The following is a 27040-nucleotide window of genomic DNA, read 5'->3' on the forward strand; positions in this document are numbered from 1 at the left end:
CAACTACCGCCATTCCCAGCATGCTACATATACTGATCCCCAGCATTTTAAAATCTTCTTACCCTTCCTCTCACTTCATGAATATTACAAATTTTCAGTGAAATCCGAAAGATATATTTTTTGTGTAACTGTAATGCAAATTCTCCTTCGCTTTCAATCTCATTAGGAAAAAGAGAGAGTTGTGATTTATGATCTGCTATATTTTGCATTTATCTCCCTGGTAACCTACAGCCCACACAATTTTACTCGTAGATGTACTTGTCCACAGTTAGATGGCACGAACATGAAATAAAGCGCAGAAAAGTTTTTAATGCGATGTTATTTTATAGATTATGATAATGTGCATAGGTCTACTAGTTATACATCGCGAGAATTTTTAAAACTTAAGATTTCAAGTGCCATTGGGGTATTTTGGTGAACCACCAAAGAATCTTCTTTAAATTTACAGTTTTGTTTCCCACTAACGTTAATGTCAATTTGCAGAAATTTTATAGAACATTCTACAAGAAATAAAACTGTAAAAAAATACTAATTGTGAAATTTATTCTGAACGGGAAAGTACTGTAGGATCGCCAACGGCGTGCACTTCTTTCACATCAAGACTGTTTTTCATCAATAAAACACGGACAAAGAATATACGCCCCAGGAGCTTCTCGCAATCCTACTTTGTGGGACCACGGATCGATATTCTTTTGAAGGTAGATATTGTTTGGAAAGAATTTTCCAGCCTCGAGTTCGTCACGAAAAAAAATATCTAAGGTCCTCAGACCTATTGAGTAATTTATAATTTGTTTGGCGCGTGAAAGCGTCTCAATTAACTATTGTGTTGTTTCCTTTTTACTTTTATAAAAAAAAATTCATTAACTTTTCTTTTCAGTAGTATTATTTCTTTTATTTATTATTAGACAGCTGACGATACAGAAATATTAATAACATTAAAGTAGATTGGAAACCACTCATTAAAAAGTGTAATGTTACTTACCTAGATTTGATGACAGCCTCAATGAGACTACCGATTTCCCTGCTATTGGCAGTCGCTAAGTGACCTCCGTGACTTTGACATTCTTCTTCGGCAGTGTCCCACGAAGCAGAGCGACTAGACAGCTTGTAGCAATACAAATCGCCAGATACCCAACCATAATTGCATGACGTCAGGGATTCATTCACCGCGATTGCGTGATACACGACACAAATGCCCTTAGAAGGCAAAGGATGGTAGGAGACATCTTGGTATCCCAGTTTTAGTGTTAGAGTGTTGCTTCGAGAACGAAATATCAAAAGTTCATCATTTTCTGTCCATTTTCCACAAAATCTGTTTTCTTGGTCTTTGTCAATTACCTGAACATATTCACTCGCACAAGAACTGCTGAACTTCGCTTGCGAAGTTTCCAGAAGGGTAAAGCGAAGGTCAATTAGGTATCCTAAAGGCACGTGAATCACATATACGGAGCCATCTGGCAGGAAGACATCAGGATAACCTGGACTACAAAAATTCGCACTGGCGGCAGTTAGCGTTTGATTGTCGATAGGCTGCAGGAATGCATATTTCGCCAAGAAGCCTTCAGAACTGATCCTGCTGGAGAAATTCAGAATCAGGTCACTTCCTGTGGTCACCACGTGCTGCCTTACATCCCACACACTGCAAATATCGAAAGTTTTCTCTCCGTCAAATATGTTCAACGTAACAGACTTGCACGCATTTCTTGAGAACGTGTGCAGAAAAGTCAAGAGTACACGTCTATTGGAAGGTGCAGAGATGTTGTAAAAACACTGAAGGTTAGGGTTGGAAGGAGCAGGAAACCCAGGGCTACTGATGATCATGTTATCACTTAGAAATGTCGAGTTACATCCTAAAAAAAAGAAAACGAAATAACTTTTAGTGACCATAATTTATCCACTTGAAAAATATATTTTTGCGATTTCCACTGATCTATCAAGTTTCCCGCGATGTCTATCTGTTCCACCCGGGAATTAGAAACTCTTATATCAGTTTTAAAATTTCCACGCACAAGAAATGGGTTTTCGTAAACTACAATACCTTTTAATAGAAATCTGCTTTTAAAAACTGGAATTTCTCGTAAAAATATCAACACATGATTGAACCGATTGATAATTTTCATTTTATTTCATTTATTTAACTATACTGCGTTTTGGACTGTAGTAGTATCTAGTAGACAACAATCTACTAGATATAGTTTCAGTTATTTAGGAGACTTCGTGTTTAAACACAAAAATTAAAGGATACATAAAACGTGTATATACTATTTGCGATTCTCAGCTATTTACATGACTATATATATTTTACATAATCGTATCTATACAATATTTCTTTAATACTTTATTTACAGTATGCTGTAATTAATCTGACTATATAAAGTTCCTTCAAAATTTACGGACGCAACCATTCTTCTACATACATTTTGTAAACTTCCTTCTTTTGAAAACTCTGCCTACAAATTTACAGAATTCCCTGAAATACTGTTTATGCAAATTTAGTTTAGTAACGTTATCCTCTGTAACACTCTCGACCATCACATATAGATTAAACCTCAGATCACAATATTCGAATATTCAAAAATAACATGCGAACCAGATTCAACCTGTCCACTGTGGCATAACTCGCTTTCCGCCAAATTAAAGTATTTAAACTTTTTCTTGAGTCCATGACCATTTATTAAAGTTACATCTTGGCCTCCAATACACACAACGGCCTCTTCTTAAGATCGACAATCAACATCAGGGATGAATCTGTAAGCGTCTTTTCCCTGGCCTGCTTGATCCTGACCCAGTGATCCTGCCATAAAATAAAGATACTTTGCGAAATTTTATTCCTAGCTATTCTGCTGCTTAGGATGTCCTCCAACTTCCTCGCCTTTATTTCCTATTAGCGTTGTTAAGATTCATTTCCTTACAGCATATTCAAGATTTCTTTTAGCCACTAACACGTCTTGTGGAATATTTCGGGATTCGCCTCATTGATACTCAATAGAGCTGGTCTTTATGCAGCTAACAACTACCTTCTGACTGAAACTTTATCAACTCTGTGTCCCCATGATCCTGACGCATAACTTATCGTGGGATAAGTTATGCGTTAAATATTCTTTATCTCGCAGGAACCTCAGGTGATTGAGGAAATATAGCCTATCATAAATAACGACTCCTAAGTTTTTCACCATAATAGAATATACCAGTGTGATACCTTCTCCCTTGATCGTGGGATACTTTATTTCACTCAGCCTACTTTTGAGCAATGCACATTTGGACTTAAGTATAGAGATTTAACTCATTTTTTTCGTGTCCGCTACCAACACCTAGGATATTTCCTAACTTTGTTTCCAGCTGATGCCTGGAATCCGTCTCCACCAATATCAATAAATCATCGGCATATGGCATGGCTTTTTTAAGGCTAGACAAGATCACAGCAACTCATCCATCACAATATTCCAAAAACTAGGATCGAAAATCGATCCTTGAAGAAATTCCTTTTTGCATAACTCTCTCGATCTATGCAAACCTTATCCGAACTATGACTGTTCTTTTCGAAAATTAATCCTTCACAACATGTACATATTCACAGAACTGGGCATTATTTGTATCGCCTCAAAACAAATCGAATGCTGACTTGAAGTCAATAAAGAATCCATCCCATAACATAAGAAGTAGTTTCATCTACTGTCTGCATTAATTTATATAGAGCATCTTCCATTGATCTGCCCGGTACAAAACCAAATTGCATTTCAGACACCAATCCTTGGTCTTGGTACCTTTATTCCAGTTTTGTAATTACTAACTGCTCATATAAGTAAATGAGCAGTTAGTAATTAATTACTAACTGCTCATATAACTGCTCATTTGCAGCGCAACGAGTACTGTTCTTCAAAATCTTCAGCACATCACATTTCCAAATATCAGGAAATCGACCTTCTTTCAGAAATTCCTTAAAAACCGACCTCAAAACTTGTGGTCCTATTTTTAAAATACCTTTTTCACTACGTCCACCTCAATCTGTCGATTCCCGGTGCTTCATTAACTTTCATAGCCTTGATCGCATCATCCAGTTCATCAAGCGTAAACTCTGTTTCCCTTTCACTTACGATATACTCATTAACCTCTGTTCTTACTTTCCTATGATAATCGTCTTCTAATTCTTCAGAATCTCCTGGAAACAAATTGTCCAAAGTCTTTTCTATTGTGTAATGCCAACCAATAATTCCCTCTCCTTGACTATCCATTACTGTATATCCTAATTGCTCTATTTTCGTCTTATCCATTACAATCATATACACAGAACCCAATGAGGTCTGCTCCTCCTGCACAAAATCTTGCCACGTATCTGCCTACCAATAAGCTATTTTGAATATTAAACTAAAGATGTAAAAATAATAAAACATGATTTTTTTCAAATAAACATTTCGCTGTTTATTCCGAATATGTCAAAGACCATCTAAAAGCAGCTGTTTTTTTTACAGTGTTCTCTACTACAGTTCCATTTTTCTCCATTCTTAATAGAATGCATTTTCTCAATCTAAGATCTTACGCAGAAACCGTGGGGCCGAAAAAATTTCGAATTATCAATTACTAAAAATCGCTTTAATCCAAAATGGTTCTTATTATAGATTATCAGATGTTCACTTCTACGTGCTGGATCACAGGAGGAAATGCTCAGAGGAAAGTATTCTCCAGAGGATTATCGATGCCATTAAAATCGAATATCAAGTATGGGGTCATACTCGATATTCAGAATTTCTTTTTTTAACCGTGCGTTTTTCACTTAGTGTACCAATACATATTAAAGTATAATAGCATGAATAAAAAAAAAAAAGATTAATGCACAAATCTTCTAAAGCCAACGGATTCCAAAAGTGTGCTTAATAAAATATATAAAAGTGTTGTAAAAGAATAAAGATTGGTTTGATGTTGCGTCAGTAGAAATAACACTTCAAGATATGCTGATCTAGTAGCTGAACACAACGCATCAGCAGTCATACTCTTCCAATGAGGTCTGATCGGAAGGACGAGACCGCGTACGTCATTTTCCAGGATGTATTCTGCAAATCTTAATACCATTTCTCAAGATTTTTCATGGCTGGACCGTATTTTTCTTTTAATCTTTCGTTTCCGAATATAAAAAGAAATTTTAGCCTGTTTCTTTGGAGATCCATGGAAAGGAGATTGCGTACCTTGTTATTTGCAGAAGTTGCGTAACTTTCTGCAGCGAATTAGCTGCATTTGCTTTCAGGCAGCAACAGTAAAGCGGCAGCTGAGAAGGCCCCGAATATAAATTATCCGTATTCGGTGCAGGGTAGGAAGACGTGACATCGTAAATGCAAGATAATCAATATTTACCCTCCGTCTACGGGAATGAGAGTGCGAGCTGTTTGTAAACATCGCGAAAATGGCAGCAGAACACTCGCGACACTTCTCAGGGCGTGCAGATGCACGGCAGATTTACATGCAGCTGTCGGTAATCGGATGTCCTCCGTTTTGTCAAACCAGCGATGCGCGCAGGTGGTTCTTGGAATTTCTCTTTCCACAGTATAACCTTCAGATATAAACAAACGTTTTGTTTTCTTTTTGAATAGCTAATCGCTCATTACTAAAAGTTAGGGCATAATGGTTATTCATTCCTTTCACGCTGTGAAATTCCAAATATCATTTTAATAATTAAATAACAAAGGGTTGCCAGAAATCTTGTTATGCCAGTTTGTATAATTCGTATATCTTTTATAGAAAGGTATATAAATCAATAGTATGTTAATACATATTTGTGCAAACCAATAGAGAACATTCCGCATTGGTTTCTTTGTATAAGTGAAGTTTAAAATCTAAGAATACGATTGTAAAAAAAGGGTTGGCAAACTCAATATATCCCGTGGGACTTGGCGAAATGGTTGCATACGCAATTATATAGTAGCATGGATTCAAGATATGGAGAAGTGACGCGTAAAATGAAAAACTACTCCGAGTTCTTTTGCGATGGAAAAGAAAGTAGAAAAAGTAAAATCCTTAAATCTTGATTTGAAATGGGAATAAGGTTTGCGTGTGTATGTAGGGAAGAGAGCTTGTAACATTGAGTAAATAAAAACTCCACGAAAAACAGGAATTTTTGATGCGAAGAGAGTCCCTCAAAAAACTTGCATGGGATACGAAAGAGTTTTGTACACAAATGCCACGGAGTGAATAAGGAAGTGGAAGGAACGTCTGGTTATACAATAAAGTAGTGACAAGAGAAAGCTCTTCGAAAATGTACACTATTCTACAAAAAGTATTCGGATTACCTTTCACTATAGTGAACGAAGCGAATGAGATATATGCAAAGCACTAAGAGATTTGAAAGGCTGCAGCAACAAGAAGGATGAGTCGCAGCAAGGCCCTTACCGCATTGCATTTCAATGACTGATCGGATTAGCAATTTGTTATTGTGGGCGGAATCCACAATATCATTGTTATCCCTATATTCCTACCCCCCCCAACAATGTTATTGTGGGCGGGTAGGAATAGCCATTCCCTAAATATATGGAGAAAGCAAACCGAGGAACATCATTGGAAAAAGTTGTATATTGTGCTCATCGTGGTGATGTGTAACTGCTTTTTCTCGTGCTTCGAACTAGGAACGTTGGCTGTAGTGCCAAAAATCCATCAATGACGAGTTATATACCAATATTTTGAACAATTCCGTGATGCCCACACTATGATAATACTATGGAAATTGCCTTCCCCCTCCATGTTCCAGTACTGTAATACTCACATCCCATACAGCGAGCATTGCAAAAACTTGGTTTCGAGAAAACGAAGCCCCCTTAGCGATTCAGAATGGAGACCTGAGTCCAATTTAGGATGAACTGGATCGAATGACCAGAACGTAACCCATACCCACCCCTGTTTTACAATGGAACTGGCTTCTGCAACGATGGAACAATGGACACAGATTCCTGTTGCTGATATAACAAATTGGTGAAAAAGTGTTCCATACTGATCCCTGCTGTCATCAAAGTCGATCCTACACCCTATTATTTTCTTCATTAAAATTCGTGTTTTTTTCTCTTAACACGATGCTTTCATATTTATGAAAGGGTAGTGTACATTAACTAACTTAAATGAAAAAAGGGAATTCTTGGAGCAACGTGCGAAAATTTCTATTTGCGGACAGTTTAAGTTTAATAGATGGAATAAATAATGAGATTACTTATTCCATCATTTTCTACTCGGTATTATCATTTATGATATAAACAGCTTATAAAGAAATTCATGAACGAGATTCCCTGGCAATGCTGCTTGTATTCCCGGGGAAGGTACGCCATAGATGAACTAGAAAAAAAATTGACAGACCTCCCAGGGAGCCCTCAGATTTTTTTAAGAAATCTGAATGATTAGGTGGAGGTGGAATGTTATAACAATAATTTAAAAAATAAAAAAGAAGAAGGAAAGCATAAACAGGTAATATCATTCTGAAAATGGCAAGTACCAATACGATAAGAAGCTCTTGTCTCCATGTTTTATTGTTTTCAACAAAAAAACATTGTGACAAAAAGAGACCAGTAATTGTAGAAATCAAAAGGGATCCGTGGCTGAAAATGTTTTCTTGACACCGAATTAGATAACACGCATTATTAAAGAAATCTTTTGTAGAGCAATTTTTCATTCAATTCTCTTCTAGCGAATGTAGTTCCTTAAAAGTTCTGCGTAATTTCATTATATATAGTTTAATCATTTTAACGAGTTTACTGCAATTCAGTTGTTAGAAGAATATTTCAATAAATGTGGCATTGCGTTAATTGAATATACATGGCTGCATCGTTTCAAGCGTTAGCTCGCGTATATTAAATCAAATTACTGTTTACAGTTCTTATCACAAACAGAATTACATTTTCCTAGAGAAATGCCGGTGTGCAAAGCTAAGCAATAAGGGATAGCATTAGAAAGTACCGAACTGAAATGAGGATTCAATGTTTAGCAGTTAAAGATAAGATGCTGCTTAATTTTCAGACTTAATGTTTTCGCTAAGGAGGAAATCTCAATTTTAAACTACTGCTTTAGTTGCACTTTAGGGGAATAAACGTAAGACTTGGATAAGAAGCCTCAGAACTGTCTTTTCCTATGAGATCTTACCTGCACTAAATACCTCTAGATGAATATAAAACGTGAAAGAGAAACGAGAAAACTGAGCAAATATATCCTAAAGTTACAAGAGATGCGTACACACACACTTGTTCATATTTAATTGTTCAATTCAAAATGAAATTTAAAAATACTAAAATTACAATCGTCCGCTGGAATTAAAGCAAATTTGTACAAGTAAGATTCCAGAATCAAAATAAATCTTTGAAACTTCTCTTTTAATTAAGATATCTGTTAATTAATTGTAAGGTTTCGATTAGTGCGTTTGCTCGTATGAATTATGGAAATTTAGCCATCTGCTAAACTATTTTACTGTGTTCTAGCAATGGCAATGAACTGAAAGCACCGCATAAACTGACACCATAAATTTCTTCTCTGACAGTGCCATAAACCAAAAGTTGCATTATCTACAGCTTCGAGATTGATTTAAACATCTCAGTGCATTGACATCCATCGCAGGAACTTCAGTCTAACAGACCTTGGATGACCTTCGAAATTTTTAAACTTACTTTTTTTTGTAATGTTACTACTTAATTTCAGTTCAACTTTTTCATAGTTATTTGTGAGAAGTGTCCCACAAAAAAAGTTAATATTATTTACACATTAGAGCATATGGGATTAAGAGATACTAGTATATCTTTTTGAGGGATATCATATTGCATATTCATTAGACAGGAGAGAATATTCGCATTCAGCCTGAACTAATTCAACCACAGAGATCTGTTTAGTGTTCATTCAATTTCAGTTAAAATAGTTTCAAATAGAAGTCTACCTCGGATTTCCTGATATTCTTGGCAGAATTATGACACTCCAATTAACTTATTTAGTAAAAGTTAAATTTTTTATATATATTCTTTTCTTTACTGAAGTTCGCCACTTCACTATCTCATGCAGGCTTTTAAATACAGATTGGACAAATACCTTTTGCCTGTTGTCCTTACCTTTGTCTCCAGGTCCACTGTAGTATTCTGTTGCAAATGAGCAGGGTAAGTCCACGTGTATTAACATGTAGTTTCCTTCTGACCCAAACCACTGGGTTTTCTGCAGTGTCGGAAATAATAGTTCTCCACCGGAGGTCTCGGAGTATTGGTATATCCTGATAGGACAGCTTATTTCAAGGAACTATAAGGAGATCATAGAAACAAACCTATTTAATTATATATAGTAAATTTTAAGTAAACACGCTCAGTGTCAAGAAAAGCTGTCCCACCCTAAAAGTACAGTTGATTTAGTTTAGATTTGTTGTACGTCCGGTTGCTGGCACAGTAATAGCGATTGACGTCCTTCCGAATTATGTGCAAAAATGCCTCAGCTGGAATCCGGTAAAAATGGGAGGAATTTTTAAGGGATTTTCTCCCCACACTTTCAGAGTTAGATAGGTGAAGGATGCGTTGGTTTATCTCCCAGAAAGCCCGGTTTTTCCATTCAACTAACAGTTTACTGACACAATATATGCCCCACAGACTTATCTTGGCGCTTAACACACCTAAACATATGAGCACTTTGTCATACAAACAGGCAAGAAATGATTCAAACATCAGAGCAAAAGATTTATTTAATGTGGAAAACCAGTACGAAATATGTTCATTCCCCCCATGACAGCAATGCAAGTCAGTATTCCTCTTGACATTGAGTCAGAAAGGTACCTGATATATTTTTGAGTAATATTTCTCCATGTTTCGATTACCCAATCTTTTAACATCACTTTCACAAAGAAGCATGTAGATGTATTGCAGAGAAATTAGTGGTAATGGGTCGGGCATTCTCATGCTGAAATAAAAGTTGGTAATTGTTGGAGAAATAGCAAAATGAAAGACGTAAGTACAATTTCAACGTAACGTTGGCCTGTGTGAATTACTTTGAACACATATCTGAGGCAACGCATCATAGTTGATACTCTATATTATGAATCGTGATATCCTTTTGTACGCCTTTGTTTAAAACAGGCAGGATCATCTTTTCATCAGGGCATCACCAAACATGGATGCTTTTGTAATTGCTTCCCAAGTGGAACTTTGATTCATTCTTACAGGTAATTCCACTGCTATTCTCCATTCTAGATGGCTCTGCACTATTGAAATAAATACGAGTTTAGACGCTGTGATGGGGAGTCGACGCATCGCATAATGAACATGCAATTCTGCTCTGCGAGTCACATTAATGGTGACTCAACTATCCAGTATCAAGAAATACCAATAATACTTTTGATACTGGATATCCGAAAGATGAATTCAAATAATCTCCAATCCTTCTAAGGGAAAGATTAACTATCTGCTCCTTACACTCAGGCTCTTTAACAGTGCTTCGAATCTGGATCCTCCAGGTTAATGTTCACTGGTGTCGGCTGAATACTACACTGTCTAAAGGTCTTGTCTAACATGAACAGCAGTTTACTGGGTATCCTCTCTATCCTCAGTGTCCGTCTACAGTATATTCCAAAACTGTTCAAACTCATTCAATCATATACAGTGTGGGTATCTTAAAAGCCTTTCCGACAAATGGAAACACCAATATATGATCTTCTTTTGCAATTCATTTATATAAATCATCACAATTTACAGACATTAATTTTTTTTTCAGATCGTTCCATTACCTCTTTAAGGTTGGGGCAATTTTTTCTGACACTGAATGTATGTTATCATTTTATTGATCTACTTCAAGGTTGGTATGAAAAGCTTTGCAAATTCTCAAGTTTAACAGTTCATAAATTATGTCGGAATTCTGCTCAATTACTCGGAATTGTATCTATTCCGAGTAATTGAGCAGAAACTGCATATGAGGAGTAATGTGTCGTGCACTAACTAAGCTATTCAACACATCCCTTTCTATTACAGAATCTCTGTATTGGTTTTAATTTTCAAAGGTTCTGTTATTCGACTGTGTTTTCGTTTTAATAATGCCAACTCGGTGGTAAACAGCAGGCGAATGTTAATCTGATCAAAATCGAACAGCAGCAGTTTACTCACCTTCAAAAACAGATGACTTCCTAAGGCTGTCTGCAGAATAATCTTAACATCCTTGCATCGTTTCGCCTCACGTTTCACTTCGTCGGACCGTAATGAGCCTGAGAACGTGCGAAGAGCGTAGAAGCAACCTATGGGAGAGAAACAGTCGGAATCATTTGGGAATGCGATTTCGTTCAGCGATGCCTCGAGGATCTCAATGCAAGTTTAACCGTGTGTACCGTCAATCTACTGCCATTCGTTACATTACTACCGATTGTCAGACTTAACCATGAATACCAAATGGTCACAATTACCTCCCGTAATGGGCTGATGGGACGCAAATGACCACGTGCAAGATGTACGATGTAGCTTAAACTTGTGGCTACACAAACTTATATCATAATGATGGTACATGAACTAGCATACCAATAATACATATCGCTTGTTTCCGAAATTATTATTTTGATTGTAAGGAGACAGACAATACCTAAGGTTGTTGAACCTACTTAGAGTTCTGTACTCTGGTACTCTGGTTTGGATAGGAAAAAAAATAACTGCAGCATTATTAAGTGGATGAAAGGCTATTTAGAACTCAAACTAATCAAAAATATTTTTGCCTGCCTTCAAAATTTAGAAACGGAATCATGTTTCTAAATTGTATGTGTTTGATATTCGATTTGCTGGACAAAAAAAAGGAGACTTTCCCCTGAGGTAAAAACCAAAATACCGTCGTCTGAGCAACTCAGCCATGTTGTGAAAAAAGACCTATAAAAGTTCAACGCGTTACTCAGGGGATTCCAACTCAGCTCTTTTCCAAGGGCATGGAGAGGTAACTGTGTTATACCAACTGTGGTACCCACTGGAACTAATTCAAGTTGCTTTTGATATTTCAAACATTTTTGGTCAAGTTGGTAGAACGTCTTAATAAGCTGCATTTATTTCGTTTTTCACATACACCGCAAATTTTCTCCTCTGATCACTCACTGCGCGCTATGAAAGATGACTCTATCTTCTAATTTTTAAAATAACTCTGGGAAAAAAAACTTCAGCTTTGTTTCCCAGAGTTATTTATCCTCTTACGTGTTGATAACCTTCGCTTTTAAAGTGCTAAGTTTTATTGATAATAGCATTCAATGTAACATTGCTTATAGGTATTTTTTTGTTATTTAATAGACGTTTTTCTCCACGAACAAAAAAATTCTCTAACATCTTTTCTGTATGAAGAAAGTAATGCTTGTTTTTGTTCAAATAGGGTAGACTATTTTAAAAGCTTTATATGAAGCAAGTTCAAGCTATTCGTGTACTTCAAAACGAAGCCACGTAACATAATAGAATACAAAAGTAAGGTTTTTCATAAAATTTTGATGATTTGTTGCATTAAGTTGTGTATTCCCAATAACAGAGATGTTTATATTTTTATGAGTAATGGAAAAAAAGAAAAATCGCATGAATTGAGTTTATAAAAAATCAGAATTGTCTCAGTTGCTATGACATACTGTCTTTCGCGTGATGTTTTCGACAGCAGAATTTATTTTGCAACAGCAAAGATGAAAGAAAAAAGATATCGACGCATTTCCACAAATCCTCGAGAGAATTGAATCGTGGGAGATCTGAAATCTGTAGCTGATGGTTGTTTAGTGCGGGGCACTTTCAGAAAAACTTTGAAAAGAAGTGAAACGCTTGTCTTAAAAGGTGTGCAGAGAAATTCGATATTTTAAGGATAAAGATTCTGTCTCGATTTCTGAGTATTTATATATGCTAGCTGGTACCAGTTCTATAGAACGTATAATTTAATAAAGAAAAAAGTACGAATACAGTAAAATGGAATGAATTTATTCTATAATCAATAAATATAACTGTAAACCGAAACTAATTTATTAGACTCGTTTACCGCTTTGCTTTAAATATCCAGTAGATATTTAACTTTATAAAAATTAAAATAAAATCTGTCATATCAACAGAGCAGATCCTGGAAACCTCTGGTCCATTTCGAATTATGAGATACACATAACCAACAATTTTCCAAGGATTATTTTCAGCATTGATTTTATTTTACAGTTCTTTAATTAAATTTAACGTTTGACACGATCAACTAGAATTATTTTATAAGAAATAAATTAAAGAATCAGTTTTCAGAGTTAATTTTTGGTTCAGAAAGATTATGGTACTTTTAGTAATGCTTTTCATCCCCCAAGTCTTTTCGTTTCGAACTCAGAATGAGATTCATGACAGAGTTTATTGACAGAGATTAATTTAGAACATTTAAGTTTTTTTTTCAATACAAAAATTAGTAGGTAGATATTGATAGATATTTATTACAATTGATTATTAGTGTGACTAAAAATATATATACTAATTTTCCTTATTCGGACTTCGAAACAGTTTTTATTTTCACAAGTGACCTACTGGGAGATGAGTTTTCCAGGCCAATCTCCCGGCAGTGACAACTCAGATCATCTAAGTAAAAATGACTCCGAAAAGCTGCAACTGATTGCGAGACAGATCTATTATATTTTTTGCCCTGCGAGATAAAAACAGTTTATTAAACATGCATAAATTCCTGTTTAATGCAACACTAATTGGTAATGTTGCATTAAAGATGATGCTTCCCTTTTTTTGTAGAAGAAGCCGAAGAAATGTAAATTCATCTATTTCAAGTGAATATTGCTTTATTTTAAATCAAGAAAAAAATACAGAAATATCCAAAATTAAAGTCTTAATACATCAGATAAAAATAATATTAATTTGAACTTATTTTGAAATGTTAAGACATTTTAATTTACATAACCATTATGTTTGAATGATTTCGTTCAGTTTATTTTAATTAGTCATAAATTTATATGTTTTAATTTAATATTTTTATAAAATTGGTTATTATTCAACCAATTTTATAAAAATATTAAATTCAACCAAAAGATGAAAAATAAATCATACACAATCCAGTTTTTCCCAAAACTTCACTACCTGTGATGGATGCACAGAATCATCAGCTATTCAGTCTCAAACTACGTTTGTAGCTTTATAATTACTTTAAATGTATTTATTTGTAATTACCACACAGGATTTTTACCTAAAGTTTACAATTGAAAAATCAATAATTAAATCATCAAAAACATTTTTACAATTAAATTTCCCCAATCATCATTAAGCAAATACATTATGTAGAGAATTCTGCATCTACGCACCAAAGTTATTCTTTTGTTTAAGTAAATTCGTAATATTATGTCCATGTTGGGATTCTATCACAAAAATTAGCTCAAGAAGGTTCTTTTTCTTGAGAATTCTAGGTGCATCTGCTGCTCAGGCCATAATAAGCTAATTCTTAGATATTCTTACGTCCATACTGTTTGCCGTGTATTATGTGCAGTTATTATTCCGTTTGTGCAACAGAGAGAAGACATATTCTGCTGTGTCGATGATATTAAGATATATACTCAGATTAACCCCGGCGAACATCTTTCAAACATCAATAAAAAGATCAATGAAAAGTTACACGACTTAGGATCCTATCTCCATCAATTTGGCCTCCTGATCAACCCTGCCAAATCAGCCCAAATTGCCTTTTCTCTGAAGCGCCAACCCACTGAAATCCAAGCTTCTCTAGACGGCATTCCCTTTCCAGTGGTCAAGATGCATACGGACTTGGGAGTCGTCTTCGACTATAAACTGAGCTTCAACCCCCACATTGACAAGCTCACAGCAAAATTTTGTCAAATGCGCTGGACCACCAAACAACAACTGCTCCACGATAGGGATCTGGATGTGACTCGTCGGTACGTATACACCTCAGTATACTCCGTCGTATTATATGCCTCGGAAATTTTGAGGTCCGCAGCCCCTACCAACATCAAGCGCGGCGCGTATACTCCGTCGAATACAAGCTCCTTCGTTGGATCACGCATAAACATCGTCGTCTACCCCGGCAAAGGACAACTGCGATGGTGATCTCACTAAATTTTGCCCGACTTCCAGATCTTGTATTGGAAAAACGCCTTGTTCTCACTGCCAAAATGACAACCGGAATGGTCTCGGAGCCAAGCATCTAGGAACTGTGCGGCTGGAGAATCCCTCTACCCGGATATAGTAGTCTGTTATAGTAGGCTCACAGCCCACTATAACAGACTAGCCCTTAGTGACCGTTTTCTCCCCAGGCAGATGCTCCCCATAATCCAATCAATTGACGGCGACATATGCAGGTTTGCGAAGCATCGGAGGTACCGAAGACAGATCCTTATGAGCCTGACCTTGGCCAGGCAAACTGCACATTGATATGGGCAGCATAATAATGCCCAATATATTGTAAATAACGTTCAAAGTACGATGTCTTTATGAACGTGTTGTGAATAAAGTCAAGAATATCTCTATGAATATAAATATTAATATAAATATACTATAAATATAGATATAAATATGAATATATTTATTAATACATTATAAATACTGTCAAAAGCATAATATTCTGTAAATAATATGACACTGATTCTATTTTTGGCTCTGGGGGATGAGCCCGAACCTCGATGTGCCCCCGCCCCCAAAGGCTATTGTCCACCAGCCAATATAACACCCCTGCATTGCTGCTATGAAGGATGTATTGTATATACCATTTTTTTTTTTTTTTTCAGTAAAGATTATATATATATGTTTTTACATGTGTTCACAGGTCGATTTGTATATGTGCTGCAAACACTTTCGTTCAATTTATTGAACGAAATCTTCTCACCATCTAAAGACTGATTTTTCTCACCATCTAAAGACTGATTTTTCTCACCATGGCCAAGTTCGTCAGTGTCGGGTGAGTTTTGACTGGTTTTCTCCTCCCCGCCTGCAGCTTTGGTTTTAAGTCCGCAGACCTAGCAAATTGGCCACAGAAGACACGCAGAGCTCCGATATCATAGCAAAATAAAACTAACAAAAAAAAATAATTTCTATCATATTAATTCTAACATCTTTCGGAAGATCACTTTCAGATAATCTTGTGAAGAAGAGGGAGGATACGTTGCATTCTGAGATCTAAGAAAAGTGCACCATTTTTTCTTGAATCATTGATATGTGGTGGGTATAGTTCCGCAAAATGAACGAACGCCGCTCTTCACCATTTACTTAGTATCGAAGCTTATTCTGCTACGTACGAATACAGAATGAAACTTCATTTCTTATCGGTATTTCGAAAGCTAGTAGGAAGAAGGTAATAAAACGAAATATGTGTACTTTGATATACGAGCACTCATCTATGTTGCAGAGTGGTTTCTGTGCATATTTCGGCCAACAAAACGAATTCGTGAACGAATTCAGATATTTTAAAACAGCAATAATATTTAATCCACATGCTTAATAACAATTATCGTATTTTTTATGAAAATATATAATACAAAACTACAATAAAAATCTCATCCTGAAAAAAAAATCTTAAATATATAGTTACTTTAAATTTTTTAAAAATTTTCCTTAATTTAAATGCGATATTAGTATTAGTAATGGCCATATGGTGCAAGGAAGCCTAAGGCTTCCTGCAATCCAGTCTAAACATAACTTGAATTTATGGCCCCTAGTTCTAAAATCATTTATAAGTGTGGAAATTTCGTCCTCATTCATTTTACTTTTGCCTCTCAGCGCGTTAAACATCTCAATTAAGTCTCCTCTAAGATGCATAGGTTTCCAAGCTGTGCAACCCACATATTCGAAGTCTTTCCTCATATGGATGCCCTATTGCCAAACTCACCAGACGAGTTACCAGTTTCTGGACCCTTTTAAGAAGCTCAGTGTCTGTTTTTTAAGTCGGTCTACATACTTGAACACAGTATTCCAAGTTATCGGTATTCCGAACCGACTGGGGTTTATGTTTAATGTTTTGTCTTGCGAACTTCGTATAAAACAAAAAGGGTAATATAAAATTCTCTTAAAAATGTGTTATTTGAAGATTTTTTAGTAAACGAATTAAGCATCCTCTGTATCAAAGTTTCAATAATACCAAATAGCAATTCAGGACAGTCAGTATTTTTCTCCTAAACTTGAGGAAACCCGACAGATTTCCATTGAAAAACTGGATAGATATGGTATTCCTTTAAACTGATTTACTAAAGTAGAATCTAATATTTCATCCGAGTATTAATCTCATGCAGTTGGCACCCGTCCAGAAAACAGTTATTGTATTCCCTTTACACGCGATAGAAAAAAAAAGAAGAAAAATATACAAACATCCCCTAACAGTTTCATACAAGATATCAACTTCCGTAGGCGTTGCTGACAATCTCCTTTGTCATTTAGAACTCTGTCACGAGTTCTAAATGACAAAGGAGATTTCCATTTCAAGCGCCTACGGGAATTTTGGTATCCGCGAACTTGTGTGGAAATCAAGAAACGTGTATTGACGAAGGCTGTCTGCATGCACAGTGTCGGTAAACAGCACATACGAGTCGTAATCCCACCCTCCCCCTTTTGCGAAAGGATTGGTACAACTTTTATTCTTCCGTCGCAACACTTGGAAGATTTTAGTGTATATCAAACAGATGTATAAGTTGGCTTACAAATTACATTACAAGCAAATTCCAATGCTGCTATGACTCCAATTAGGGCACAGATGAATGTTGTCGACTTGTAGACAAACAACGGTCTTTATTTTGAACTGAAAATCTTTGCAGCGACAAGTTTAATACATTCAATAAATATTGATAAATGCTGTTGTCACAAAGGGATTTCACATCAGGTGAGCATTATTATGGGCTTTTTTTTTTCTTCACTAGCTGGCTGAGTTTGTCAGCATCAAACAAGGGTGACATGGTTTTCTCTTGGAAGCCAGGATTTTTCATCCAGCAAACGAGCAAATCGACCATAATATATTGGCGCGTCATAACCGTAATTGCTTTCACACTTAACACAAAGGTATACACTGAGTGATATTTTTAAACATTATCATTAATTCTATTTTAGGTTATAAATTACAAAAATACTAAGTGATAACTAAAAAGTAGGATAAAGCTGAAAAGCCCGTCACGTCATTTCAAAGAACTCTCAGTACTAATTAAATTATCAATAAGATGAATCAGCCACTGAAACAAAGATTATGATAGTGATCCTGCGATAAGCGGCGTCTTTGGGTGTAAAATTTCCGCTTAAAAAAACATCTTCTAGGTATTCAAGATTTGATTAAAGTCTGGATTCGCAGTTAACCAAAGAGATTTTCCATGGTATTGCTTTTAAGTGCGAACACACAATGTAGGACAGAACTGTACAGGATTCCGCGGTAAATATTCATGGTTCTTCTCTACCATCACACCTTAGACCATATCATATGAAACGTTTCCGACCGGTTATGCTACCATTATCAAACTTAACTGTGTAGGGTATTTCGTCATTCCACATTATCTTCTGGCGCTGCTACAATTCCCAACTCTGCCGCTCCCTGCATCATGACTGGCGTTGACATTAGCAGAGAAGTTACAACTAGTGTTGTGGGTTCTTTTGGTCACGGTACCACACCCTATACGGTGTGTCTTTCTGGTGAAAGTTGGTCTAAGCGAGTATTTGCAGTGTTTCTCCTGCGAGCTTGACAAGAACAATTTTGTCTTGAATGATAGCATGCAATATGATGTTCATACTCTGAACACAACACTCTTTGGAAAAGCCTTTTCCATGACGTATCCTTCTTCTAATTGCTTGCTTCTAATATATCATTCTTCATAATGGAAGCACTTCTCTGTTCATTCTTATACTAGTGGAGTAATCGGTATGAAATTGATATAGCGCAAATATAGTGCAAGTATGACAATGAGTATTTGTCAAAAACATCTAAGGTTATGAGACATCAGTGTCTTGCGTTTGTAATCGGTTTGACTGTTTTTGGATTAAAAATCTGAGTTTTCTGGGTTTTTCTTTTCCCAAGTAGAGCAATATAAAGATTTATACCCTTCGGAAGTTTTCCAATGTTATCTCTCATATTAGCCATATTCTAATCTTCGAATGTATTCTCTCTTTCTTCAATATTCATACAGATCATCAAAGATCATGCTTTCGCACAGTCTACAAAATTCGTCTACAGTACTCTCGAGTTTATTCACTCCATCTTTTTTGAGCTAATATATGCTTCGTTAGTTTCATTGATAATATTAAGATCCTGTCCCATTATGACCATTCAGTGGTCTCCGCCAGAATCAATGACAGTCCTCGATACTTTCAATTTATCTTGCACTGCAGCTCTTTGAAAATTAATCTAAAAATCAGCTTTTATCGCTGGCTCTTTGAAAAAAACGCCCCATCTCAGTCTTTAATTATTATATCTTCAATCCATCACCTTCCATTCTCCCTTTCTTCTGATAGTACCAGTCGAGGCCATGGGGACACCAAATCCACACAATTCTGGCCAGGCAAGAGCACCATTTATAAACTTTAAAATGTTCTTGCTTATAATCCGACACGACCACCAGGTCAGTAGAGTTTACAATAAATCAATCAATACAAATGTTAATCGTACTTAGCAGTCACGGGCTTGAAACCCGGTCCACTCAAAGAGCGTGTGCTGCTTCACCGCGATCTGACCACTCGGCTACGCCAAGCTTTCATTCAATTACTGAATTTTCTCGATGCACTACTTTGCATTGAAAGAATTCGAACTTTCATTATACACTTTGACACATCACGATACTAATGCACATTTTTCTATAACGGTTATGAGAAATATCCACTATTTGAGAGCGTACAATTGTAAACTACCTCACCTATATCTGTAAATAGATAAATGATACTGATACCCAACCTGCTTAATAAAATGTAAAAATATGCTGGGATATTTACGATGATAGTCCAATTTCTTTTTTAAATGTTATGTGAGCTGCTGAACACTGATGACTTTATATCTAATGAGATGTTTTTTCTCTGCAGTAATACGAGTAAGTAAAATGCCTTAAAAAGCTAACGGACTGGACCAGATATCTATTGCTTTTATTTCATTTTTTTCTAGAATAATTTCGTATGAAATTTAATAAATTTTCTGCTACCTGTCATGTTTATACCCACCTGGCAGAACATCTAGGCACTGCCAACAACAAATTAAACAAAGCAGTTTGTTCCAAATCCTTCGTAGCAAAACACCATTCGAAGGACAAATACATTATACGAAATCAGACCTAAAAAAAAAAAGGGTTTTCACGAAAATATTAACTAAAAATAAACATCTAGCATATCGAAGTACAGCATATTCGATATATTAAAAAAAAACGGTCCTATATTATTTACAAAACCAAATTTTCTCTATGTGCAATTTTCAGTATGACGAATTACATTGATATGGAAGTTCGTTCAATTCCAATATCATTTGAGAAAGTTGTGCGTGCATCATAAATTGTATACTGCACACGAATGTTGTACGATTACTTTAACTACCATACTTAAATGTTTTGGGGCTCTTCTATGAACCTAAACACGATAAGACTGCACGGTATGTTAATTTTAAAAAGATTATTGACATCTCATATTAACACCAAAAATTCATTCGTTTTGACTTGATTGTCGAATGCATAAAATGATAACCAATTCATAATTATCAAATTATGAATTGTAATTTTATATACGTGACAATTAAGTTAACTTCATGCACTTTATAATCAAATAAAATTCATGATACGATGATAATTATGAATTGCAAATTGTAGAACGAAACTCCAGTTTATTTCATTATGAAATTAAATTGGACTGGCATGATCCGAGAGCTTATGGAAAAACTAGTTTTTGATGATACTTTATACTTTTCGTAATTAATGTGTTTGCTCAAAATAAGATCAAAATTCATATTTTATTTCTTACTTATTTAATTTTTTTTCTTATTAATATCAACCAATGGTTTCCATATAGATCGATTCCAGAGCTTTATAAGTCCCTTTTATTTTGCATAAAATGAAATAGTGACGCTACTATTTCTTTTTTTTTTCCAAGCTAGATCTCACACATTTTGTCTGGCAGGAAAAAAACACTTAGTAAAATGTGGAACAATAAATACGTTGTTTCCAATTAAGTTTTTTAATACATTTAAATGTTTAACTTGCATGTCTTCGTTTGATCAACAGTCCAGGCTTTACCTCTGATTCAGAGAGGTAGTACGCAATAAAAATAAGATAATTAATATAAACCTACAATATTTTTAACTCTTTAAATCTGTGAGACGCCGGGCACTTTATCCAGTTTACAATAAAGATTACTTTTAGTAGTTGACAAAATTTAAGAGTTTAAAAATGTCTAATAATCGATTATCGATGGAATTAAAATTTTCCAATGGCATAATAATGAAGACAGAAACCGAATACGATTATATTATTTACAAGAAAGACACTTCACTTAAATCTTCTTCAGAAAGGAAGTTCGTAAATATTCAAACTTTATCGTAAAAAGGGGAAGCAGGCGTTGATATTTGTAATTGAATTATCCCTTATTAGCCTGATGGCAGGATCATCCAATTAATCCAAAAACATAGTACATGCAGTTTAGGGCTGTCTTTACGTATAGACAAAATAAGACAGTTGTCTAGCACCTCTAATTTGGCAAGGTTCTTAACAATACTCGGCTCAGGCTTTATAAATTAAATTATAATTTGGCGGCTGTTACTAACTGGCTGTCAATCTTCTGCCCTTGATAGTTAGCAATATCAGCCAAATCTTTCCTGATTAGGCCTAGAAACAGAATTTAATATGGAATCCAGAAGCATAGTGAGCTATAAGTGCTATTGTTTAACGTACTTAATGTAAATTTTTTACACAATAAAATTCACTCCATAACAACAATTCACGTGGTTCAGTTAGTGTTCCTTTTTCACCAGGATTGTGTTCCTTGTAAGCGATTCACTTAATTAAGATCCCAAATGTCTTACGCATTGTAGATTTAACAAAACCATGCGGTTATGAATGACAACGTTGGTAATATATATTTAAATCTGGTGGTAGTTACCATGAGTACAGAATGCAGTTTGTGACACAACACGCAGAACACAGAGAAAAGAAACTATTAGCAATATTAAACACAACTTCTCTACTGTTATCATCCCCATTATATTAAATTGATAGAATATGGCAGAAAATACGCAAAACCAGTGTGACCATATATACCACTATGCTCACTGAATGCCACAAACAGTAAATGGTCTAGCCACTCTCACAATTGGCTGCCGCTGCTTTGCCATTAACAGGCGAGAGAAGCACATTCGTTTTATGGCAGAACTGTGCAGTTCCCCAAGCAAATAAATTCCGAAATTTACGTTAAACGCGTGTTGTATACTGTAATGTACACTCCAATTATCAATAATTACACGGACTCAGATCCCAAACTGAAAGACAATTGGCGAATTTAAGTGAAATTCGCTGCGTTTTCAGTTTCGGAAGTTTGTGATTAAACGAACCACGGCCATGTTCCAATTCTTCTTATGTCATCGTAAGCTGAGAAAAGAGTGTGTTGTATCGCGTTACTGTTAGCAACATCGAGTACTTTTTTTAATTGAGCTGTCTTATATGGACTGGCTTTATCTAACAAACGTACAAAACAAAGGTAAAGAAGATGAAAGCTCTTACCTGCTCTCCAGGGAAATCTTGTGCGTGTTTCTGACCAAGTACCGGGAAACAGCTCACGCAGAACCCCATAGAAAAGAAAACAAGGACAAGGGTAATGAAAAACGACAACAGTGACAAGTTAGAAGACAAAGAATAGTGTTCTCAAAAGCTATAAGCGCTACATCCAATGTAGCAAACAAGTGATGAAGATTATTTAACAAACTTAATGTTAAAGTCAAAAACAAGAGAGTAAAAGCTATACGCACCTCAAACTTAGCATACCTCAAGGCAATCTCTCTCTCTCTGATTTAAGCCACATGCTTTGAAGTCTGGTCGGGCTGAAATGTTTACCTGATTTCAGTCTTAGTTTACATGTGGTCAGAATGATACAGGCTTTATATTATATTTATTTTGAAGATCATGCGACATCGCACTTTGATCAATTGTACAAAAAGATTCGTGAGGTCAGTGCAAGAAAATATTTCTAAATTGAACGGATTTTGTTCCAGAATCATAAATAAAACAAAAATTGATGATATTAGAGGTGTTTTCATGATCGGTTTAGAAGTGAGGATTGCTTTTTACGTTTTCGAGAACGTTCAGAATGTGTAAAACAAGATTATTTGTTCGGAGAGTTGATTCAGCCTTTTGATTCAGCTGTGTTGATTCAGCCTTGTGACGTATGGCAGCAATGTAATTTTTTTCACGCACTCGCAGTCTAACCTTATGAACAGGTGCATCAGTTGTAGAAATTGTTTTAATGTCGACATGCCTCGGAAATTGGACCCATGGCTGGAAGGTTACATAACTGCACTTTCCGAAGAAGGGTACAGTTATGCGAAAATTACTGATAGGTGAAAGTCGAAAAATTTTAGTGTATCGAAGTTCGGTATCCATAAAGTTTTGAATGGCAAAGGAAAATTCCGCGAAGCTGCTGCAAGTGGGCGGAAAACACCGAAGAAACTGCAACCTACTCCAAGTCGAACGAGGGAGGTAGTACGAAAAGTGCAGTCGCTCGTTGTCGGTGAAAATCCAAAAACTCAAAGAGCTATAGTGTCATGTGTGGGAACATTCCAGCCAACCGTTCGTCGCATAATCAACGAAAATTTGCAACTGGAGAAAAAACACATGGCCCTCGTACACCACCTAGGAGCAAGGCACATTGCAGAGCGGTGGGTCAATGCTCGAAAACTCTACGAAAAATACCCGGCAGCTGAAAGGGGGAAATTCGTAGCAACATTGGACGAAGCGTGGGTATACCTCTCCTATTGCAACAAAATTCGGGCAATTTATTACCGTCCAGAGGGTGACAAAGCTTTTCCAACACGGGCGCGTCGGTGCAAGGAAAGTTTTGGCCGAGGTTTTTTGGTTGTAGCCGGTTTTTGGTATAACGGCAAATTTGAGTTGTGTAGAATCGTTAAAAAGGTGAAAGTTAATTCAGTGTATTACCAGAATGAAGTTCTACAGCCGTTGTTTGAACGTAAAATACTCACATTGTACGGTTCTGACGCTGAAAAGGTCTAGGTGCACCAGGATAAGGCGTCCAGCCACAGTTACGTTCCACCCGTGCTTTTTTTGCGGAGAATGGAAGCGGTGACAGGTATTCGTTCGATCCCGTTTGAAGATATACCTGTTAAATCACCTGACACCGAATCCATGGTTTTTTGCGCATTCGAACTTTTGAAGAGTTCTCGGAAACCGCCGCCCCAGAACTGTTGAAGGTTTGTGGAAAGTCTGCCAGCAGGAATGGGACAAGATCGACTTGGCAGTTTTGCAGCGGGCTTTACTTCAATAGAAATTGCGATGCCGTGCGATAGTCCATGAGCAGGGAAAACAAATAGAACACAACCGGTGGTGGCAGCACGGAATTTCGTAGTTTTAAAGGAATGTCAAAATCGTTATCAAAAGGCTGAATCAACCCTCCGTATTTCAGAATATTCTCGTGCTATTTAAAACCACAACTTTTAGAACTGAATTTTCCATCAATTTTCTAATGATGTAGACAGCATCAGCAAAGAAGGTTGCCAAGCTACATTTCAAACTTGAGCCTTCATTCCGCACCGGTGGTATGCTTCTTTAGTGAAGATGGATTTTAATAGTAACTTAGTAAGTTCATCTGCTTTAGTGTCACTTTACAAGGGATTTATATGCATTCAGTCATCTATAGAGATAGTTGTAGGGTTTTAGTGCATCAGCGACTAGAGCCATATTGTGTTGTACATATTTTGCCTGTAAATTGCGCATATTCTGTAGAGGTCGATTTGCCTGTTTGCTGGAGACAAAAAATCCGAGTTTCCAGAAGGAAAAAACTATGCTACCCTCGCATAAGACCGACAAACTCAGCCAAGTTGTGAAAAACGCCCATAAAATTTCCTCACGTCATTGACCGAATTCGAACCTGGACGTTTTCATCAGTGTCGAGGGAGAACAGTACTTATATGCGCTGCGCTACCCGCGAGGGCTATATATAGCGATAGTAAGATTATTTGCAACTATTGTATTTGCTTATGAAATATGGAAACAGTGGTAAATGTTTCATATTCCTTTGCATATTAATGATGAAAAGTGGTGATAACTAGAACACATTATTTGAGTGATGCTACAACGTCCCTAAAGCAACATGATCACGAATTTGACTCTCTGACGCGCGCTCTTGCGTTGAATACCGATATGAGTTGAATAAACAACGGTGATTTAAAAAGAAGTAAACAATCTCAAGAAGTCGTAAAACGGAAATTTGGCTATATATTTGGCTAAAACTGAAATTTGATTATAGTCGAGACACACAGATAGACACAGAATTGCTGAGCCAAAGAGTGGCTCTTCGGTAGCTCAGCAATTCTGTGTCATCGATAGCTCATGAGCCCTACTACAAAATCGATTCGGAAGTCCATTTTTTTCAAGACCTTTTCCAATATATCAGTGGTAATTGATTCCTTTTCCTCAGTGATTCTACATTTCATTTCAGGAGTGTCTAATGGCGACAACGCAAATATGGCACTCTTTGCATAGTCTCATAAAAATAAATCGCATTATGTTGTAAGACCCGGCGCACCGCATGTCATCTTCTTTGGCATCCCGTTCTATCCATCGCTGAGATAATGGGATATTCTTGCATTGCATGTCTACATAAAAAGGAGAAGATGCATAGTTCTGCCGGAAGGCAAGAGCTTCATGAATTGAGGCATAAGCCAATTATATTCAATACGTCTATGTAAATGTTCCTATTGATCGTTTCCATTAAAACGAAATTCCTATAATTTTTCTGATTTTAAGTGGCAAAGAAAGATCATTTTTGGGAGTCCCATTCATGCTTCATATCTTGGTGAGCATAACTCAAAACCCGAATGTTGTGGCTACTGATTTTTCCGTTCAAGTGGAGAGCGATGTCGTCTGAAAATAAGCCATATTGCTACACTATCTTCCACTTTCTGTTGAAAGAGGAGGATGGCACGGAAGTGGACTTGAGCAGGATTCGCTGAAAAGCCCCTCTTACACGTTGCACCACGTCATCAGTGGTGCGGAGTCTTCTCGCAGATATAGCCTTTGTTTTCGCGCTACTTTCATTAGTTGTAATGACGTTGTGGTGGATTTTGTAACGTATTCGAAAGTCGCGTTGCATGCTAATCACTGAATTTATCTTTGCACTGGATAGTCTTCGATGATCATACTGATTATAGGCACTACTACCTGCCAGGATTATCCAGTTTTCAAAGGAAAATTCTAAGCACTAGGAGAAAAAGGCTGGGGTTCGAATCCCGTCAATTACGCAAAGAACGTTTATGGTATTTTCACTCCGTGGCTGAGTTAGTCTGTCTCAGGCGAGGATAACAATGTTCTTTCCTCCGGGAAGCTGTGATTTTTCGTCCTGCACCCTGGCAAATCAACCAGAGAACATACGCTATTTTTGGTCATAATCCACATGGATGAATGAGGTTGTTCTTGGGTAAAATCCAACGGAGATTTAAAAAAAAATTCGGAATTTATCTCTCTCGTTTAGTATCGAGACTTTACTGCTATATGCATGATCAGTGCTCCATGAACAATGGAAAAGTGTTTATTTCTTAAGAAGTGCTTTTTAAAGACTACGAATTCACCTTTGGCTCAAAATTTAAACCAAAATGAACGAAGTTATTACTACAACAGGACAGAAATGGAATAATCCTAGAGGATTCTCAGCAGCTTTTTAAGTATATTTTTCACGTGAACTAAACGCATCCAGTCCATAATAAAAAGCAATGATAAAGAACATTTCTCTAGCACTACCCTTTTAACGAAAAATAAGTAAGCAACAGACAATGAAGGTAGTTCTGTACTGTCAGTCATGGGACTCATTTTTAGAAAAAGAAAGTAGTCTGAATGTGGCTATCAACGGAAAAGAGTACCTTCTCGGGTAACCTCGCTCTGCTTTCTCCAAACACTGCAATTCTACTCAAAGGACAATCAGTGGTG

The 27040-nt window shown here is 36.3% G+C and overlaps 2 protein-coding genes across 2 annotated transcripts in view; both read right to left on the minus strand.

The window, feature by feature from the left end:
• Positions 1 to 22662, minus strand: part of LOC150080643 (uncharacterized) — a 131013-nt gene extending 108351 nt beyond the window's left edge. Inside the window, exons 1-4 of the mRNA XM_090381258.1 lie at positions 22610 to 22662; positions 11085 to 11212; positions 9060 to 9240; positions 983 to 1850 (exon numbers count right to left, since the gene is read on the minus strand). Of these exons, the coding sequence (XP_090237384.1) occupies positions 983 to 1850; positions 9060 to 9126 (935 nt within the window). The 5' untranslated portion in view covers positions 9127 to 9240; positions 11085 to 11212; positions 22610 to 22662. The remainder of the gene's footprint in view (positions 1 to 982; positions 1851 to 9059; positions 9241 to 11084; positions 11213 to 22609) is intronic.
• LOC150080644 (uncharacterized) overlaps positions 15413 to 27040 on the minus strand; it is a 109507-nt gene continuing 97879 nt past the window's right edge. The window contains exon 4 of the mRNA XM_090380768.1: positions 15413 to 15424. Coding sequence (XP_090236894.1) covers positions 15413 to 15424 — 12 coding nt within the window. The remainder of the gene's footprint in view (positions 15425 to 27040) is intronic.

This window comes from Mastigoproctus giganteus, chromosome 9 (assembly GCF_048544385.1).
Source record: "Mastigoproctus giganteus isolate SK-2022 chromosome 9, ASM4854438v1, whole genome shotgun sequence".
Taxonomy (NCBI): domain Eukaryota; kingdom Metazoa; phylum Arthropoda; class Arachnida; order Uropygi; family Thelyphonidae; genus Mastigoproctus; species Mastigoproctus giganteus.